Here is a 21,601-nt window from a genome sequence, read left to right as displayed (position 1 = left end):
ATATAAAAAGACATGACATAGGAGAGAATGATAAGCAAAGCCATCAAACATAGTGCCACATATAGTGAAGTGCTATAGCTAATATGTAAATAGGACAACAAGCATAAATTGCACAATAAGGGTATGTTCACACATGGTGTTTTCAGCTGTTTTTCGGGCCGTAAACGTCCAGAAAAACGGCTGAAAAATTGGAAGCCTACAAACATCTGCCCATTGATTTCAATGGGAAATACGGCGTTCTGTTCCGACAGGGCATTTTACTTATGGCTCGTTTTCCGAAAACGGCACGTAAAAAGACGCCCACGAAAAAGAATTGCATGTCACTTCTTGCGACATTTTTGGAGCCATTTTTCATTGAAAAACAGCTCCAAAAACGGCCATAAAAAACGCAGCAAAAAACGCGAGTTGCTCAAAAAACGTCTGAAAGTCAGGAGCTGTTTTCCCTTGAAAGGGGTAGTAGGGGAACATACCCTAACAAGAAAGAAATCTACATTGTTCATAGCATCAGAACATTTACAGTACTGAAATGATAAGCTGTCGTATAAGAAAAACATCTGAGAGAACAAAAAGAGAAAACAAAAAGAAAAAACAAATAGTACTCATAATAATCTGAGAAGATATAGAGAATTTGCTATCATCAATAAATTCGAGTTACATTCTGAAAGCAGGAAGACATATTAAACAATTGATACAAAAAGAATGACCAAAATATTAACATAAAACAATGTCAAGAGCAGAGGTGAAGAATTATGTGGAGTGTGGCAACTCCCAGGCACGCCATGGGGACCAGAGTTGTAAAAAATGTTCATGAGTTCTAGACTCCCAACTTGCCAGTTCCTCTAATCCAGGGGTCTCAAGCATGCGGCCCGCTGGCCGCATGCGGCTCCTGGGGCTGTCATCTGCGGCCCGCGGGACACAGAGCCGCTAGTATCGGCTCTGCTCCGAGACTCTGGAATTCCCTGACATCGCTGTCCACATATGAACAGCGATGTCTGGGGCTTCCCCAGAGCCGGAGTCCCGGGCAGAGCGCTAGTATCCGCTCTGCTCCGGGACGCTGCAGAATTCCCTGACATAGCTGCCCATATATGGACACTGTGTCAGGGTCTTCCCCAGAGCGGAGTCCCGGGCAGAGCGCTAGTATCCGCTCTGCTCCGGGACGCTGCGGAATTCCCTGACATAGCTGCCCATATATGGACAGTGTGTCAGGGTCTTCCCCAGAGCGGAGTCCTGGGCGAAGCGCTACTATCGGCTCTGCTCCGGGATGCTGCGGTATTCACTGACATAGCTGCCCATATATGGACAGTGTGTCAGGGTCTTCACCAGAGCGGAGTCCCGGGCAGAGCGCTAGTATCCGCTCTGCTCCGGGACGCTGCGGAATTCCCTGACATAGCTGCCCATATATGGACAGTGTGTCAGGATCTTCCCCAGAGCGGAGTCCCGGGCAGAGCGCTATTATCGGCTCTGCTCCGGAACTCTGGGGAAGCCTCTGACATCGCTGTCCATACATCGACAATGATGTCAGGGGCTTCCCCAGAGCAGGAGTCCCAGTGATGTCAGGAGCACAGCTGGAATCCCAGGAAGAGCCTACTAGCGCTCTGCCCGGGACTCCAGCTCTGGGGTTGCCCCTGACATCTCTGTCCATATATGGACAGTGATGTCAGGAGCAGAGCAGGAATCCCAGGCAGAGTGCCAGAAGCGGCTCTGCTCCGGGACTCCAGCTCTGGGCAAGCCCCTGATGGCACTGTGGCAGTATCTGCGGAGGGCACTGCGGCAGCATCAGCAGAGGGCACTGCGGCAGCATCAGCGGAGGGCACTGCGGCAGCATCAGCGGAGGGCACTGCGGCAGCATCAACGGAGGGCACTGCGGCAGCATCAACGAAGGGCACTGCGGCAGCATCAACGGAGGGCACTGCGGCAGCATCAACGGAGGGCACTGCGGCAGCATCAACGGAGGGCACTGCTGCAGCATCAACGGAGGGCACTGCGGCAGCATCAACGGAGTGCACTGCCGCAGCATCTACAGAGGGCACTGCGGCAGCATCTACAGAGGACTCTGCGGGGGCATCTACAGAGGACTCTGCGGCAGCATCTACAGAAGACTCTGCGGCAGCATCTACAGAGGACTCTGCGGCAGCATCTACAGAGGACTCTGCGGCAGCATCTACAGAGGACTCTGCGGCAGCATCTGCATTTAGCGACATTTAAACTGGAAAGCTGGATTGTTGAAATAAGCACGTGGAGAAATATCTCAAATTTTAAACCTAGCGGTATTATTATAGTAATGTAGTATTATTATTATTATTATTATTATTATTATAGTAATATAGTGTTATAGTAGTTCAAATAACTAATTGATTAACAATAATTTTGTATTGCATCAAATTTGAAAGTAATGCAGCCTGTCAACTTCCCATTTTTTCTATTTGCGGCCCACTTACCCGGCCGAGTTTGAGAACCCTGCTCTAATCTATATATCTGTCTAAGCCTAGAGAACCACATAGGAATATTTTGGTGGTTGTTTATTCATCCATTTGACAGGTATAAGTAATTTAGCTGCCATCATTAGTAGAGAGGGTGTAAAGGGCAGTGTCCCCTTTTAATGGAGATGGAGGGGGGGTATGTGTAGTGTATGTATATGTGTATATACATATATATATATATATATATATATATATATATAAATAATATGTATATCTTGATGTCCCAGGAGCCATGTCTGTAGAATCACAGACTTGGTCGTATTAGCAGAGAGTGAGATGCAAAAGAAGCTGGTATCCTTACTCTGCAGGGGGCCAGAGATGTAATTGGGGATGTATCTTGTGATACACTCATGTACCACACGACATCCCCACTGATTAACTTACCTCCCTTCCCCCTCGAGATTCTGGGGAGGGAGCAGGAAGTTCCAATTGCTTCCATCCCCCTCACCAGGTAATGAGATTCCATGAGGTAGCCATAAGCCCATGCCCTCCGCCCTTGCACGTGAAAGAGCATGTGATGTCAAACAGATGTGTACGGGAGGGTTTAAAAGAACAAACGGTCCCACAGTTCGCTCTCTTGTTTACTGCCTCCCTGAAGACACACCAACTCACCAACTTGGACCACATGAACCGCTAAGTATCTTCTCCCCTATACACCCTAAGTAACCCCTTCTCTCCAGCTTCTCACCTGCACATTCCCATACCCTGTTAACCCTTGTAGCCCTGAGTTCCCCTACTACCCCTTGCAGCCCTGAGTAAACCCTGCAGTAACCATAGTTATCCCTAAGTAACCCCTGCAGTACTTGCTATCCCCTGGCATACAGCAACCCATTCCCCTTGTTATCCCTTTTTCCCCCTGAGTTCCTAAGTTAACCCTTGCTGTCCCTGTTACCTGATTAACCCTTAGTGTACAGGGATAGTTATTGCTAGGTGGAAGTGGGACAGAAACAGTGAGCATGTGCATGTGTATTGTATTGTAACATAACATATGTATGTTAAGGTAAGTGGGTGGCGGCATAATTAGGATTTTGATACAGTGTTTATACTGTACTACGTATAGTGTGAGTATACTCAGTATATATTAACGTGTTATATGTATTGGGGTATACTGATACTATACTGTGATCGGTTACAGTGTTCTGTGTTTGGTGTATTTTATAAGTAAGTGCGATTATTGTTAGTAATAAATATTACCCTTTATTCACTATACAATTGTATTTACTCAGTAATATACACTTACGTAGCAGCAAAGCAAGTAGATTAACGTTAGTATAAGGAAAAGGTAGGGGAACTAGGCATAACCCTAGTGACCCTGATTATAAAGGAGGTAGCAATAGTGGGTGACACAAGTGGGTGAAATCCACCATTATACCAGCCCTTTGACACAAGTAGGTGAAATCCACCATTATACCAACCCTTTTACAGACACGGTAAGTCATATTTAGTAAGACGACAGTCAGGAGCAGGTAAATTCACTAGTACCAAAGATAGAGTGAGCTTAATATTTGTGGAACAGATCTTATTAATATGGGATTCGATAGAGGACCGGTATGTTGAAATTACAGGGCAGTCCCACCAGATGTGTAATAGCGTGCCTGGGGAATTACCACACCTCCAGCATGCGTCCGATACATTAGGGTACATTTTTGACACTATATCTGGAGACCTATACCACCTAGTGAGAAGCCTAAAAGAGTTCTCATGAATCCTGATACATCTGGACAGACCATGAGATCTCTTAAGTATAGCTGATGTATCACTAGATGAAAATGAAATTTTCAAGTCTCTTTCCCACGCTTTGAGGAATGCCGGCTTATCTTGTGCACCAAGGGTAAGTAGTTTATCGTAGAACATAGAGATTCGTTTTTTAGGAAGGGGAGGAATACAAATCAGAGCCATGTAAGGGGTCCAGAGACGAATCTTGCTAAGAAGTCACAGCTGACTTTAACGAAATGGTCATATTGAGCTGTGGACCAATGTTGTCCAGCTCTCAAGATATTAATATGTGAAATGGTTGGGACAATACGACCTTCAAATAAGTCGCCCACTGTAATCGTGTTTAATGAGCATCATATATTTAACGGATCTTCAAATTGTGGCTATAAAATATATGGAATTAAGTGAGCAGATGTCAAAGAGGAAGGGGACTGCAGCCCAGCTACGGAGCAAATTTCCATCTGTTCAACATAGGGGACTCTCTCTATCTACTCTACCTCTACACCCCTTATTTCCCCAAAGTGGACGGTACCTGCGTACTTGTGGTCACTAAGGCAATCTGTTTTGCTAAAGCTGTGTGAGAGGACAATGGTTCTAGATGTGTTCACAGTTGTATGGCATGGTAATATAACATTATGTCCGGAAGCCCATAACCCCCGAGGTTCCTTGGCAAAGTTAGCTGCTTATATAAAATTCTAGGACATAATTGTTTCCATAGGAATCTGGAGAATAAGCACCTGATATCAGTGAAGTAGGATGCTGGAATAAAAATAGGAGCTGTCTGAAGTAAGTATAAAAATTGAGGTACTATAAAGGATTTCAATAAGTTTTTCCTTTTCATCCACGACATCATTGGAAACTGTAAGTCACGCAGTTGGTCAGCAACCGATTTCAGTAATGGGGTATAATTTAATCGATATACACCGTTCAAAAGTTTGGGGTCACCCAGACAATTTTGCGTTTTCCATGAAAACTCACACTTATATTTATCAAATGTTTTTCAAAATGACTAGAAAATATAGTCAAGACATTGACAAGGTTAGAAATAATGATTTTTATTTGAAATAATAATTTTCTCCTTCAAACTTTGCTTTTGTCAAAGAATGCTCCATTTGCAGCAATTACAGCATTGCAGACCTTTGGCATTCTAGCTGTTACTTTGCTGAGGTAATCGGGAGAAATTTCACCCCATGCTTCCAGAAGCCCCTCCCACAAGTTGGATTGGCTTGATGGGCACTTCTTGCGTACCATACGGTCAAGCTGCTCCCACAACAGCTCTATGGGGTTGAGATCTGGTGACTGCGCTGGCCACTCCATTACAGATAGAATACCAGCTGCCTGCTTCTTCCCTAAATAGTTCTTGCATAATTTGGAGGTGTGCTTTGGGTCATTGTCCTGTTGTAGGATGAAATTGGCTCCAATCAAGCGCTGTCCACAGGGTATGGCATGGCGTTGCAAAATGGAGTGATAGCCTTCCTTATTCAAAATCCCTTTTACCTTGTACAAATCTCCCACTTTACCAGCACCAAAGCAACCCCAGACCATCACATTACCTCCACCATGCTTGACAGATGGTGTCAGGCACTCTTCCAGCATCTTTTCAGTTGTTCTGCGTCTCACAAATGTTCTTCTGTGTGATCCAAACACCTCAAACTTCGAGTCGTCTGTCCATAATACTTTTTTCCAATCTTCCTCTGTCCAATGTCTGTGTGCTTTTGCCCATATTAATCTTTTCCTTTTATTAGCCAGTCTCAGATATGGCTTTTTCTTTGCCACTCTGCCCTGAAGGCCAGCATCCCGAAGTCGCCTCTTCACTGTAGACGTTGACACTGGCGTTTTGTGGGTACTATTTAATGAAGCTGCCAGCTGAGGACCTGTGAGGCGTCTATTCCTCAAACTAGAGACTGTAATGTACTTGTCTTGTTGCTCAGTTGAGCAGCGGGGCCTCCCACTTCTCTTTCTACTCTGGTTAGAGCCTGTTTGTGCTGTCCTCTGAAAGGAATAGTACACACCGTTGTAGGAAATCTTCAGTTTCTTGGCAATTTCTCGCATGGAATAGCCTTCCTTTCTAAGAACAAGAATAGACTGTCGAGTTTCACATGGAAGCTCTCTTTTTCTAGCCATTTGGAGAGTTTAATCGAACCCACAAATGTAATGCTCCAGATTCTCAACTAGCTCAAAGGAAGGTCAGTTTTATAGCTCCTCTAAACAGCAAAACTGTTTACAGCGGTGCTAACATAATTGTACAATGGTTTTCAAGTGTTTTCTAATCATCCATTATCCTTCTAACACAGTTAGCAAACACAATGTACCATTAGAACACTGGAGTGATGGTTGCTGGAAATAGGCCTCTATACACCTATGTAGATATTGCATTAAAAACCAGACGTTTGCAGCTAGAATAGTCATTTAACACATTAACAATGTATAGAGTGTATTTCTGATTAATTTAAAGTTATCTTCATTGAAAAAAACTGTGCTTTTCTTTCAAAAATAAGGACATTTCTAAGTGACCCTAAACTTTTGAACGGTAGTGTATGTGCTCGGGATTGTTAGAAATGTTTAAACCTCAATAAGTAATATGGAAAATCTTTTGCAAGGGCAGAAATTTTGATTGGATTAAAGTGAATGTTCAGCGCCTCACATTTGGTATGATTCATTTTGAAATTGGATAATGATCCAAATGTATCCAATAAAGACAATAAGGCCGTGAAAGCATCTTTAGGGTAAGAAATGAATAATAGCACATCGTCTGCGAATGCAACTACTTTGTGTTCTGTGTTTGAAATCTGCCAATCCCAGATATTAGGATGTTGTCTAATGGCTTGGATTGAGGTCTCATGAAAAGAGTAGAAGATAAAAGGATAGTCTTGCCTCGTGCCATTGCGTATATAAAAAGGTGAAGACAAGAATCCGTTTGCCGTGGGCGAAGTGTAGAGGGTAAAATCTGCATCAATCACCGACTTCGGCAAAAAAATTTTTGCAGCGTAAGGCCTTATTCACACAGACATGTCCATTTTGCGCGTGCAAAAAACGCTGTGTTTTGCACACGCAAAAGGTCCATGTGGCATCAGAATGAGGTGCGTGGCTGCGTAATTTTTGCGTAGCCGGCATCATTATGACACTCTAGTTTTATGTTTACAAACAGAAAAACACGTGGTGCTTTTCTGTTTTCATTCATTGATTTTACTACTGTTGCATGAATCACGTGCGGCACCCGGAAGTGCTTCCGTGTGCCGAACGTGATTTGCACGCACCCATTGACTTCAATGGGTGCGTGCTGAGTGAAACACGGTCAAATACAGGACATGTCGTGAGTTTTACGCAGCGCACATATGCTGCGTGAAATTCACTGACAGTCTGAACGGCCCCATTCATTAACACAGGTCCGTACGACGCGCGTGAAAATCACGCGCGTAGCATGGACGTAAAACACGTTCGTGTGAATAAGGCTTAAGAGTCATAAATTGCCAGTCAACTCTTTTAGGCTGTTCTCAATCACTTGCTTGTAAAGTTTTTTTCTTTTTTAAATCTCCTCCGCCCTGGGTTGGTGTGGAAACCGATCTATGGTGCAGATTCTCAAGTTGAATCCACTCCTGGCTTTGGCTCAAAAAACTGCATGTGAGATTCCAGCCTTAGGGCTTATTCACACGGACAGTTGTCTAATCGGCCGTGAAAAATTTACATTTTTCATGGCCAAATTGCATCCATGCGGGACCCAATTTCACAGATCCTTGATAGGCTGGAGTCTATTGAGTCCTATTTTTTCATGGGCCGTTAAAAAAACGGCCGTGTGAATAGCCACATAGACGTACATTTATTTTAATGCAGGTGCGTTGCGGCTGTTAAAAAACGGCTGATTATTCTGTACGTGTAAATAAGCCCTTAGAGAGGTTTTATGAGAAATGCGTCTTATTTAAACCTCAGACATATGGTGTGGTTTGCTCTTTGGTAGCACCACGCCTGATCCAGAGCGCTCGGAGACCTTCAGAAAGGTTATGGACGCCTGCGAATCAGGAAAGGGAAGGTTTGCAAACAATTGTATATTGATCATTCTACTATCCAGGAAATAATTTACAAGTAGAGATTTCAGACATCTGCCAGTTGATCCAAGCCAGTCAAAGCCCGTTTTTAAATCCCACCAAACCTCATTCACATATTATGGTCCGTATCTTGCAACAGAATTTGTAAGCCAAACCTGGGAGTGGAACATAACAGAAAACCGTATAACGAAAAGATTTGTTTTGGACCTAATTCTGGTTTTGGCTTACAAACCGTAGATTTACACGAGGCAGATGTGTTGCAGAAATTTCTGCGACTCTCTCGTGCAACTGACTGAAGCTTGCAGAAATTCATCTGCATCTGCAGCAACATCCCCATTCAGATGTATACAATGGATTTTTCAGTTGCCGAAATGTTTGCAACACATTTGCCACCTGTGGATCTACCCAAATATTGATGCAAAATACTGACCAAAATCCGCAAGTGTGAATGAGGCCTTATAATAAATCTCTGTTGGATGTTATTTTTGCCTAAGGGTCAGTACCAGGGATTTGAGCTACAGCAGAAAATGACACATCTGTGAATGTTTTTGTTTAACAAATTGTTTATTTTCAATTCCATCACCTATATCTTTATATACTGTTTGAATAAAAATCAAATAATGAGATGTTGACATATGTTAAAAATTAACATGGGGTACCCTTTTGTTTTCACTAAGTCACTCTGGATTCTCTGGCCGTGTAGGTGGATTTACGATGTTAATACAGTAATATGGAGCAAGGTACATGGTGGCAATTCAGCTTCCCTGCTTTGAAAGTCAACATGGCCGTACTTGTCTTCCTTAGACTTCGTTCACATCTGCGTTGGGGTCCTGTTCCGTCAGAACGGGACCCTGAGAAGACACAAACTGACGCCGATGGACATCACCATTGATTTCAATGGTGACAGATCGATTGCCCATGGTTTCCGTTTGTGTCTGTTGTGCACTGGACTCGTTGTTTTGCCAGAAGCTATAGTGTAGTAGACTTCGCTATTGCTTCCAGCAAAACGACGGGTCCGGTGCACAACAGACACAAACGGAGACCATGGGCACCGGATCCGTCACCATTGAAATCAATGGTGATGGAAACGGAAACATCTGGTTTCCGTCGGTGTCAGTTTGTGTCTGCTCAGGATCCCGATCTGACGGAAAGCTCAGTCGGGAAGGTCAGAACGGGACCCCAACAGAGATGTGAACGAAGCCTTAGGGTATGTTGATATGAGTTGTTTTTTATCAATACACAAAACAACTTAAATAAACAAACTTATATCTAAAATACTTCTGTTCCATGGATCCCGGTCACACGTGACCACAGGTAAATATAATTTCAGTGTTTGGCAAATCAAGGCGAACCCCCCCCCCCCCCCCCCAAAAAAAACTTTTATTAGCTGCTCATCGTCTGTGAATAAATCGGATGTGTTAAAACATTTTTTTTTTGCTCTTACAGCATTTTCCACATTCCAAACCAGAATATGGTTTCTTCTCTGTGAATTCTCTGAGTTTCAAAATTGTTTTCGTTGTGAAACAATTTCCATGAAAACGGCTTGTTTCCTGTGTGACTTCTCTGATGATCCCTAAGTTTGCCTTTAGTAATAAAACATTTCCCACATTCTGAACATAAATACGGCTTCTCCTCTGTGTGACTTATCTCATGTCTAAGAAGATGTGATTTGTGTGTGAAACATTTCCCACATTCTAAACATGAATATGGTTTCTCTCCTGTGTGCCTTATCCTATGTCTAATAAGATTTGATTTTTGTGTAAAACATTTCCCACATTCTGAACATGAATATTGTTTCTCTCCTGTGTGACTTTTCTCATGTATAACAAGATTTGATTTACGGATAAAACATTTCCCACATTCTGAACATGAAAATGGCTTCTCTCCCATGTGAATTCTCTCATGTCTAACAAGATGTGATTTAATTGTAAAACATTTCCCACATTCTGCACATGAATATGGTTTTTCCCCTGTGTGACTTCTTTTATGTCTAACAAGATGTGAATTATCTGTAAAGCACTTCCCACAGTCTAAACATAAATATGGCTTCTCTCCGGTGTGAATTCTCTAATGTTTAACAAGATTTGATTTATTTGAAAAACAGTTTCCGCATTCAGAACAGGAGTATGGCTTCTCCCCTGCATGACTTCTTTTGTGTACACTAACACCTGAGCTTTTTGTAAATAGTTTACTGCATTTAAACCTTTTACCCCCTTTCTGACCTGTACTTCTGGTAATCTGCGATTGGTCAGGAGAAGGTTCCTCATGATTAGGGGAATTAAATGATAGATCTGTACTGTGAAGTCCTGGATGTACATTAAAGGTAATGAGATTTTCTCCTGAAGACCGCTGCAGGATATCTTCATCTTCTGCTTCAGAATTTAGCAATAATATCAAGTTCCCCTCAGAGTTCTTACATGGATTTGCTGTTAGGATTAAAAAAGATTTATTTGTTTTAAAACCACCAAAGTAGACAGATTTATAGCATTCCTATTAGGCTGGAAACACACATGCAGTTTGATACAGTTTTTTAAGTCACAAGGCAGGAGTCGATCCTGCAGAAAAGAAAAGTATAAGCCATTCCTTTATATTTCTCATTTCTTTTGAATCCACTCCTGGCTTTGGCTCAAAAAAACTGACCATGTGATTCCAGCCTTATATAGCTCTGTCATTGATACATTTTAGAGTGTCATACAAAGTCCAGGATTCTGGTCTACACTCAGTGGCCACTTTTATTACATAAACCAAGACTTGATAAAATTATAAAAATCTGAAAAGCACAATCTTGTTTGGTATTCACATCTCTACCCTGCCAACACATTACAGCTTTCAATACCAACTGGTAATCACTTTAATTACTTATACAGCTGTGTTCACACATAACGGCAACTGGCGTCCCTGAGGTGCAGGTGATGCGACCGAAAACTGTGCAAACAAGGGCTGTTACCACAAAACGGCGTTTAAAAAAAAACAAAAAACTGTTAATGACCGTGTGTTTTTCCAGGTAAACGGTTGTTTTACCAGCAAAATCACGGTACCATTATCAATGTGAAAATTGCGCTAATTTGCAGTAAAACCACGTTGGCATCGTTTTCAGCAGCACCATTGACAAAATGTGTAAACACAAATCTGAACGATGAAACAGTCTACCTGTCGGGATTTGAAATAGGAGACTCCTGTGTCCCAGGCAGTAGCTCTTCTCATTGAGCCACTGGTGCTGTGGAAAGCTCCAATGCTGGATTTAATGTCTAGCTTCTCAATGCCTGCCTCTCTGGATTCCCTTCTTTGATTGGTCTCATCATTGTGACTCCTGTTTAAGCCTGAACCTTGCAGTATCTTGGCAGACTATTGAGCGCCCTGGTTGTGGTTACAACGTAACTACCTATTGCTGTTTATCTGTGTAACCTGAATGGTTACTTAATTGCACCTGCTGTTTTCACCTGCTTAGTAATTTCAGCCTCTAGACTCAGAATTTGCCACAATCCTTGACAGAAAATCTTTGCTTTTATTGCAAGGGTTCAGGGTACTATTCTGTTTTTTGCCCAAATAAGATCCATAGAACATTAGCCATCACTGATATATAAAAAAATAAAAATACTAAATGATGAAACTGGAGACATCTGATTCTATAAACTCAAAAAATACATTCAATTTCTCCTCTGGAACAGAATAAAGATGTTGTTGGTACCGAAGTCACATTTTATAGTGCCTATACACATCTGCAGTAAAACGCATGAGATTTCTTGTTCTGCTATGCTCGACTCTGGAGCTGGTGGAAATTTCATGCTTTTGCTCATGATATTGCAATGTTGACAGTCCGCACAAGTAGACATGGAAAGAGTTGATCGTCACCCCTATCATCAGGGCCTGTTACTCATGAGACTATGCAGCTTTTAGTTCTCACCAAAATGTTATTCATTTACAACTGATTGGTTCTCTAAAGTTTCCAGGTATTTTAAGAATTAATTGACTTTCTACTCACAATCCATTCATAAATTGGGAATTACGCTGTATACATTTTCCCTCTGAATATTGTCAGTTAAATTGTCTGCCTAAACCTACTTGACAGCACATCAATCTCTAAACTTTCTGTTGAAGAATCATTACCGTCACAATACGAAGAATTTCAGGATGAGCTTCCGGTTCCGGCGCTGGAGATGCAGGACGCGAGTGACTGAGCTCCCGCTCCCGTCCAGCCTATTTGCTTATAATAGTCGCTTCGGCGGCGACAATCAGCGGTGAAGTCACTAGCCCTGCACACGGAATCATCACAGGTGGTGCCTGTATGGACAGGTACCTCCTCAGAAGCGCGCAGAAGCCAGCCATGGAAGACTCAGCCGCGGCCGGGGTAAAGGGAGGTAAGATGGCGGCGCTTCCCGCCACTGCAACCCTGCTATACACACAGGAAGATGAGCTGCAGCACCATCAGTCCCAGCTTTCAAGCCTGACAGAGCACATAATGTCCGCTCTTCCTGCAGCCATTGATTATGTAGCCCTGGCCCGAGAAGTAGCCAAACAGATAGCGCCAGACCTGCAAAAGGCGCTGGAAAAAACGGTGCAAGATTCCCTAAAATGCGTGCATGCGGAGCTGGCACAAGTCACTATCAGAGCTGATGAGTTAGAGCAGCGTATGACGCTGCTGGAGGAGGAAAATGAGCGTCTGCAATCCAAACTCAGAGGGGTGCTGTCTGTTGCTACGCAGTTGGGGGACAAGGTGGAGGATCTGGAGAACCGCTCCAGGAGGAGCAACCTGCGACTGGTGGGGCTGAAAGAAGCGGTGATATCTTCTGATTTGCAACGAGTGTGTGACAGGACATTGCCAGAAGCTTTAGGTCTTCCCCGTCCCTGCCGGGTGGAGAGGGCGCACAGAGTGGGGCCGGACCCCAGAAACTTCCCAGCAACAGACGACCACAGTTCGCTTCGTCTCAGACAAGTAATCTTTAAGCTGTTGTATTACAATGATAAGGTGGCACTTATGAAAGCTTTCCGCAGCAGATCGCGTCCCTTGGAAATACTGGGCATGAAAGTGCTACTTTTTGAGGATTTCTCGGCGGAAGTTGCAAAACGAAGGCGGGCTTTCAGCAAAATTTGCACCGCGCTGTTCCAAGCGAAAATACGTTTTAACCTGCAGTACCCAGCAATCTTGCGGGTGTTTCAAGAGAACGGGCGGAACAAGGTTTTCACCATGCCACAGGAAGCGGAGGACGCACTTACGGAGCTTTGTATGCGCAGACCACAGCAAGAGGAGAGTCACAGTCCAGTACACAGTCCGAATCGCAAGTCGAGAGAAGCCAAACGGAACCGACTAAATATGGAGCGAACCTGGACAGAAGCTTTAATACCCACACCTGGAAGATCCCGGGGGGGTCGAGCCGGAAATGGTGGGGACTCTCCGAAACCGCAGAGGCGTACGCGGGACCGCACCCGATCCACGTCTCCTGATTGAAGGACGAAGATCTTTTCAGCAAATTTTATTTTCAGCACATTTTATTTAAGCTGATGTGATGATGATTTTGTGGACGCTGTAGACCAATTGCAGATTCCGACCAGATACAGATAAGTTTACAGATAAGTTGAAAGTTTTGAGGGAGATATTTGGTGGTAGTATATGGCACTCTGTACCGGTCAACAGCTGGCCTATTGTTATAATGTTACAATGTTATAAGGTTGAAATGTATGCACTCTGGTGTTTCCCTGCGTTTTCAATACAGGAGATTAGTGAGGGAGTTAGATCAGGCTCTGAGATTTTTCCTTGTGGGTGGGACTGACCGGGAATGAGACAATGCCTCCTCCATGCAAGGGATTAGCTGTATCTGTCACAGATGGCAGACTGGGGGAAATTGTGATAGAAGATATGGGAAAAGGAGGTAGGGAAACCTTGAGGCGAAGCAAGATTCATGTGGATATGTGATTTTAAGTCTGTTTGCATAAAAGTCATGAAGATATAATCCAAATGGACGCTAGGATGTTAAAATTGATGATATGGAAATGTATAAGAGTGTGCACAGGCGACAAAGAGGTAATGAGGGGGCAAGGGCTGGTGTTACTTCCTCAGGGAAGGAGTCATAGGTGCAGGCTGGGGAGGAGGGGGAGGGAGGAGCGTGTTCTGACATAACAGTAAAAAGTGAAGTCACGTACACCAGTGGGTATGAAGGGGCTGCTAACCCTTGCCGCAGGTGATTTGAGGGTTTCGTTAGATAAGGGCAGGTTGGCCTTTTTGGTTCTGGCTTATAAGCCGGGTTTTGGTTATGTTGTTAATGTTTATACATGGCTCTTGGAAAAAGACGGATCTGACTCCCCGAACTTAGCACGACTTTTAGGCACTTTAGCTCATCTTATACATGGCCCAATAACATGAAAATAGTCTCTTGGAAAGTTAAAGGGCTGAGATCCCCACAGAAACGGACCAAACCTTTACGACACATGAAAAGATTGCACCCAGATGTGGCCCTATTGCAGGAAACTCACCTTACCGAGCCGGAGTTTAAGTATTTGCAAAAATTCTGGGTGGGGCAGGTTTTTGGCTCGTCGGCAAGGGAGGGTAAGGCGGGAGTTATAATTTTGGTACATAAAAATTTTGTGTTTACACTGGTGTCTCAGGAGCGGGATGACGAGGGCCGTTGGATCCATCTAGTGATGGAGCATGCAGGGGAAACCATCAGTATTCATAATGTGTATGGCCCAAATACGGTTAACACTGGTTTTTTTGGTCATTTGGAAACCCAACTCCAGCAGGATCGCACTAGGTTTTTGATTCTAGGGTGGAGACCTTAACACTGTAAGATCTTCAAAGGAAGATAGGAGCGCAGGGACTAGTTCGCAGAGAAATAGAGATAAGATCTTGCCCGACTTTTTAAGACACACGGCCCTAATAGATGCGTGGAGGAGTCTACACCCAGATGCGCGGGAATATACACATTTCTCCCATGTTCATCAGTCATGGTCGCGTATTGATTACTTGCTAGTTAGTGACGCATTATCGCGGCGTTTACGTGAAGCGACAATTGAAGATCTAGTCATTTCGGACCATGCTCCGGTTACCATTACCTTGGCCGACACAGTAGCTAGAGGAACGGATTTTATCTGGAGGTTTCCCGCCTTTCTGGCAAAGGACGAGGGCTTTGTACAGAAGCTTAAGGGGTGGTGGATGGAATTTGATGGGGATAATGTATCACATCGCTCGGAACCGTCATTGTATTGGCGTACAGCTAAAGCGGTAATACGAGGAAAAATCATGCAATATATGTCTAATCTTAAACGTAAGACGACCGAAGGATACAAGGCAGCGAGCGACAGATTACGGTGTGCATACACAGCATTTCTACACTCTCCATCACTGCCATTGGGGGAGGAATGGAGGGAAGCCAAGCGACAGTTTGATCAATGGTTAGACAAAAGAGAGAGTATTTACCGGTCCCAATTTGATGCCGATTTAATGCGTTTCGGCAATAAAGCGGGCAAATTATTAGCGCGATTAGCAAAAGGGATTTATGCACCGTCACACATATCAACACTTAACGAGTCAAATGGGACTTCTACCTCAGACCCAAAAAAAATCAATACCATATTAAGTAAATACTACCAAGCCCTTTACTCAGAAACACCCATAGATCTTCAAAAAGAGAGGGAATTTTTGGAGAAGGTGAAGTTGCCAGGGCTCACCCAGGAGCAAAATGGTCACTTGAGCGCAGAGATTACATTAGAGGAAGTCTGGAGCGCCATTAAGACCTTATCTAACAGAAAGGCCCCGGGTCCGGATGGATTCACAGGGGAGTTTTTTAAATCTCTGAGAGAAGAAATCAGCCCTACCTTGGTGGCATACTATAATATTTTACTAAGCACGGGGGCTTTACCAGCAGAGGCTAAAGTAGCGCATATAAAGGTGCTACCCAAGAAGGGGAAGAATCCTCTTGACCCGGGGTCGTACCGTCCCATTTCGCTGACCAAGATCAGAAATTACTCACAAAAATTTTGGCCAATCGGCTGGCTATGTATCTACCCATACTGGTGGGAAAGTCACAAGTAGGCTTTGTAAAGGGCAGGGCAGCAGTGACAAATCTATGCAAGGTGTTGACGGTGCTAGAAACAGTCAGGCATGATCCCCAGCCAGGTACCAGGCCGGCACTTTTAGCGCTAGACGCAGAGAAAGCCTTTGATAACATACAATGGGAATGGCTGGGGATGGTGCTAGACAAAATGAACATTCAGGGAGACTTCCGGGTCTTCCTGAAGGGAGTCTACAATAGCTCGCAAGCACGTGTTCACTCCTCAGGGTTCCTATCAGATCCCTTCCAATTACATAAAGGAACACGACAGGGTTGCCCCCTATCACCCCTGTTATTCAATCTGGCATTGGAACCTATGGCTAGATACCTGGAGGAATCGGATATGTTCAGAGGCATTCAAGTAGGGTCTTGTGCAGTGAAATTAGCCCTGTTTGCTGATGATGTCATACTTTTTATGTCGAATCCTCAAGAGCATTTAGGGAAGGTTTTTCAATTTTTACAGGAATTTGGGCAATGCTCGGGATATAAAGTCAACATAGCTAAGAGCGAACTGCTGGAGTTGGGCAGGCCATTGCCTAAGACCTTTTGGCAATCATTGGGTTGCGGGATATCACCGGTTGAGCACTGCATTACTTATCTGGGTATCAAAATAGGGAGGGCACCAGACACTCTGTATGGCCTAAATTATCCCCCGTTAATTAAAAAAATACAAGCGGAACTCACTAGATGGGGCCAATTGCCGTTGTCCCTCCTGGGAAGATGCCATCTGATTAAGATGGTTAGTTTCCCCAGATTGCTATACCCCTTTCAAACACTTCCTCTATTATTGAAGCATGTGGATGTCTCGAAACTGACGGCTTCATTCACTAAATTTATATGGGCAGGAAAAAGGCCGCGCATAGCACTTACCAAGCTCATGATGGGTAAACAAGAAGGGGGTGTGAACTTTCCGAATGTCAGGGGTTATAATGTGGTCTGTCTTTTTCGCCATGTAGTAGATTGAGACAAGCAATTATTCCAACTTAGATCTGGAAGGGGAGTATGCCTCACCCTGGAACCTAAAAGCTTTGTTACATTGTAGAGTTGCTTCTCTTCCGTGCCGTCTCAAAACCTCCATTGTATTGAGAGATACAGTTCTAGCTTGGAAAGTGGTACGCAAACAGTTTGGGCTACCTCACCTGGTCTCGAAATATATGCCGTTAAGCGGACTTCCAGAGTTCTTACCGGGAATAGACAAGGGGGACGGAATTGCCTCATGGGGGAGGGTAGGCATGGGCAATGCAGGGGATCTTATGCACACAGAGGAAAAGAGGGGGTTAACTGGGGAGGAAATCACCACTAAACTCAGACACATAGCAGGGAGGGTCAATTTTTTGCAAGTACTTCAGGTACGAGCATTCTGCACCTCCAGGCTCAGGGATGTGAGTAAGGAAGCTACCTCGCACACTCTGGATGAGGTCATGGGTCCAACAACTGGGAGGGCGACCATTTCGGGACTGTATGGAGCATTGAGAGATGGTTTTGTTCGGCCGCAATCAAGGATTAGTTTTAAAAGCTGGGAACGGTGGACTCAGGATCCAGGTATAGGAGAGATCATACTGGGGGGTTGGGAGACGGTACGGAAGAGTGTGATAAATGAGAGCTGGAGGGAAACCTATTTTAAGTTGATGCATGCAGCTATATATGGCTTTAATATTCTGCCTTCACAATCTTTCCCTGACCGCATTACAAGTTGTCCCAAGTGCAATACACCACTGACGAATTTGTGGCATGGGGTGTGGGGGTGTGTACACACGAAACGATTTTGGGGGATGGTACAGAAGTATATTGAGGACCATTGGAAAACGAATCTCCCAATGACGCCGCAAGCGCTACTATTCCATCAGGCGCGGCCGCCGGAGGAAGAGGGTGCTCGAGGAGTGAGATCACCTCCCGTGCTGGTGCACACGATTCTACTGGTAGCCTTGAGATGCCTCCTGAGTAAATGGCTAGAGGCAGACATGCCGGGTTTAGAAATGATTGTGTCGCGGCTGAAACAGTTATTGGTTCTTGAGAGGGTGGAGGTGGAAAAGAGGAAGGAAACGGGAACCAAGAAGCTATTTGATAAGTGGCAAACATTTATAGAATCGCAATGTACAGCAGCCGAAATAGCGTAAATTGTTAGGCCCTTCCAGTACACAAAGTGGTATTGTACACAGCTCTTGGCAGGCACTTTAGGGGGGTTGCAACTCTGAATCAGCTGGGGGAAAAAGGATGAGTAGAAACTTATTGATGACCTAGGTCGTGTCGGGGTTGGGGGAAGTCATGCTTTCGGTCCATCTGAAGATAGACAATTATGCCATGTTCATGTGTTTATATGTTTATGTGTTATGTTGAAGTTAATTCAAAGTTAATTCCATGACAGTAGAGTGCTGCGCACTCATGATGTAACTGTTACGTGAAATGTTTGTAAGAAAATGTGAAAACTGATAATAAAAAAGATATTTTAAAAAAGAATTTCAGGATGTCGGTGATAAAAAGAATGCATATAAGCTTCCTTCACATCGCTCATATTATACGATTCCCCAATGGAATGGGTACCTGGAGCTAAAATACCCTATGGTTGTATCCAGGGCCGCACCTGCCATGAGGAGAGGTGAGGCCGCCGCTTCAGGTTGCGCCACCGAGCTAAAAACGGGGGGCAGCATATTGTGGGAGGCCTCAGGGGGGCCGCGTGGGGAGGGCAGGAGGCAGTACTTTACCTAGCAGACGTGCATCACGATAGGCGCACGTCTGCTAGTACACTCCCCCTCTCTGATGCTGCACTTTCCGCGAGAGAGGAGCATAGAGAACCTGCGCTCAGCCTCCAGCCCTCACTAATTTAAAAGCGATGGGCCGCTACCATACTAAAAAGGGGGGGGCATCTGACTGACTGCATTGGGCATTATGGGGGCACCCGTCCAGTGTGTGTGTGTGTGTGTGTGTGTGTGTGTGTGTATGTATATATATATATATATGTGTGTCTGTATATGTATACATGCTTTATGTTTGTGTGTGTCTGTTTATGTATTCATGCCGTGTGTATATTAGGGATGCACGGTGCATCGAAACTTCGTTACTGTTTCGATACTGTTCATCCCTAAACGGTTCGATACCGCTATTTCCTGTATTTCGATACTGAGCTGCGCAGCCGCACAGCTCAGTATAGTAATACATGAATGTATGGGAGCGCGGCTGCGGCTGTGTAATTCAGCCACAGCCCCGCTCCTGAGTCATGATAGGTTCGCGGGGTCAGGATGATGAGATGCGGCCAGCGCTGCACTAATGAGCGGCGGCACTGGAGACAGAACATGGCGGGCGCACCACAAAACACCCCCATGTTCTGTCTCCAGTGCCTGAACTGCCGCTCATTAGTGCAGCGCCGGCCGCATCTCCTCATGCTGACCGCGCGCACACTTCCTGTCAGGAGCGGGGCAATGGTTGTATTACACAGCCGCAGCCCCGCTCTATAACGGCGGAGATCAGAGAAACCTCTCATCTGCGCCGCTATTCTGTGATGCGATCACAGCTGACTGCAGCATTCAGGAGAAAATGAGCAGGGGGGATGCCCACAGGGAATTCCTGTGACGCGATCGAGGGCCATACCATATATGGGCAGACAGCCCAGGGTCTTTTGACGCACCCCAGGGCTGTCTTACCATATTTCATGTTGTTAGGACATACCCAAGTATGTCCTAACAACTGCCTGTGTGCTATCCGTCCACAGGGTAATGTACTGGCACATATCTGATATATGTCAGTACATTAAAGTTTAAAAATAAAGTAAAAACAAAGTATTGTTAAATTTAAAAAAAAATACACATTCACCTTTTTTACAATAAACATTAAAATAAGTCTCAATACATAAAATATTCACACATTCAGTAATGGCACGCACAACAATTTTTTTGCATCATTTATGATGTGTACGCTGTAAAAAAATGAAATAAACACTGCTTTCTATCACTTATTAATGTGAGGTACGAGGTGCGATGAATTTAACCTCCATGTTCCTCACATTAATAGTAATTAACCCCATCATGTACCTCGCACATTAACCCATGACTGAGAAACATGATGGGATTAATTACTATTAATGTGAGGCGCGTTCAAAATTCATCACACGTCGCGCCTCACATCAGAAAACGGAAGAATTTTTTTTTATTACTGTTGGCAAAGTATCGAAATTGGTATCGAAATCGCAATACTAAACGAAGTATCGGTATCGAAGTCCAATTTCTGGTATCGTGACATTCCTAGTATATATATATATATATATATATATATATATATATATATAAAAAATCAAGCAAATAGTAGGAGCAGCACAGTGTAAAAGACCAAAAAACGGTTGGTGCTAGTTTCAGATGTCAAGGAGTGACGTACTCCCCATAAATATACCAAAAAATAGAGCCCAGAAGCAGCACTCAATAGCAAAAATATGAATTTATTCACCCAACACAGCAACGTTTCACTTCCTCCATGGAAGCATTTTCAAGCAATTAATAAAAACCACACACTGACATATATAGGAAGAGCAATAGCTCAATTAACACGTGTTCTAAATCGTAGCAATTATACAATACATGTAAAGATATGATACTGTGTAACAGTGCATCAAAACACCAAATACATATGTGAATGAGTCAATCACTGACATTAGGTATAGAGAATTTAAAAATCTAACAAGTGAAATATGTGTATACAAAATAGTGAAACACATTAATTGCATATTAATTAATAATCACAATACAATACACAAAAGCTGACACTCACCAATCTGGATAAACAAGGAAAATCTGGCCACGAGATGTGTAAACTAAAATTTCCGGCGCCATCGGTGCCGATCTGCGAATGCCCCAACACTAGCCGTCCATTGGGTAATGCTCACACGTGTGTACTAGGATGCTATGACACTGCACATCGACGCAACAGCTGACCCGAATACGTTACTGCTTGAAGACAGAGATCCCGCGCAGTCGTACTAAGGTAAAGAACTTCAGATTACGCCATATTTAATCCGTTAGTGACCACCAATACGCCTTTTAACGGCGGCCACTAACGGGCTTTATTCTGATGCATATGCCTTTTTACGGCACTGCATCAGGATGAGTAAACAGAGCAGGGAGCCGTCAAATCTCCCTGCTCTCAGATGTCAGAGGCAGCTGAGGGCTGGGGGCGTCCCTTCTCTGCCATGTGAGATCGATATAAGTATCGATCTCACATGTTTAACCACTCAGATGCGGTGCGCAATTGCCTTCATTAAATATGGCGTAATCTGAAGTTCTGTACCGTAGTACCCCAGATTGGTGAGTGTCAGCTTGTGTATTGTATTGTG

At 44.1% G+C, this 21,601-nt stretch overlaps 1 protein-coding gene across 1 annotated transcript in view; it reads right to left on the bottom strand.

Annotated features, from left to right (window-relative positions):
- The window catches only part of LOC142654474 (uncharacterized), a 1,458,099-nt gene that overhangs the window by 403,962 nt on the left and 1,032,536 nt on the right, over window positions 1-21,601 (bottom strand). The window contains 2 exon segments of the mRNA XM_075828928.1: window positions 9,360-9,391; window positions 9,838-10,395. Of these exon segments, the coding sequence (XP_075685043.1) occupies window positions 9,360-9,391; window positions 9,838-10,395 (590 nt within the window).

This window comes from Rhinoderma darwinii, chromosome 1 (assembly GCF_050947455.1).
Source record: "Rhinoderma darwinii isolate aRhiDar2 chromosome 1, aRhiDar2.hap1, whole genome shotgun sequence".
NCBI classification, from domain to species: Eukaryota; Metazoa; Chordata; class Amphibia; order Anura; family Rhinodermatidae; genus Rhinoderma; species Rhinoderma darwinii.
The sequence above is the reverse complement of the archived record's forward strand: the minus strand, read 5'-3'. Positions and strand labels throughout refer to the sequence as shown.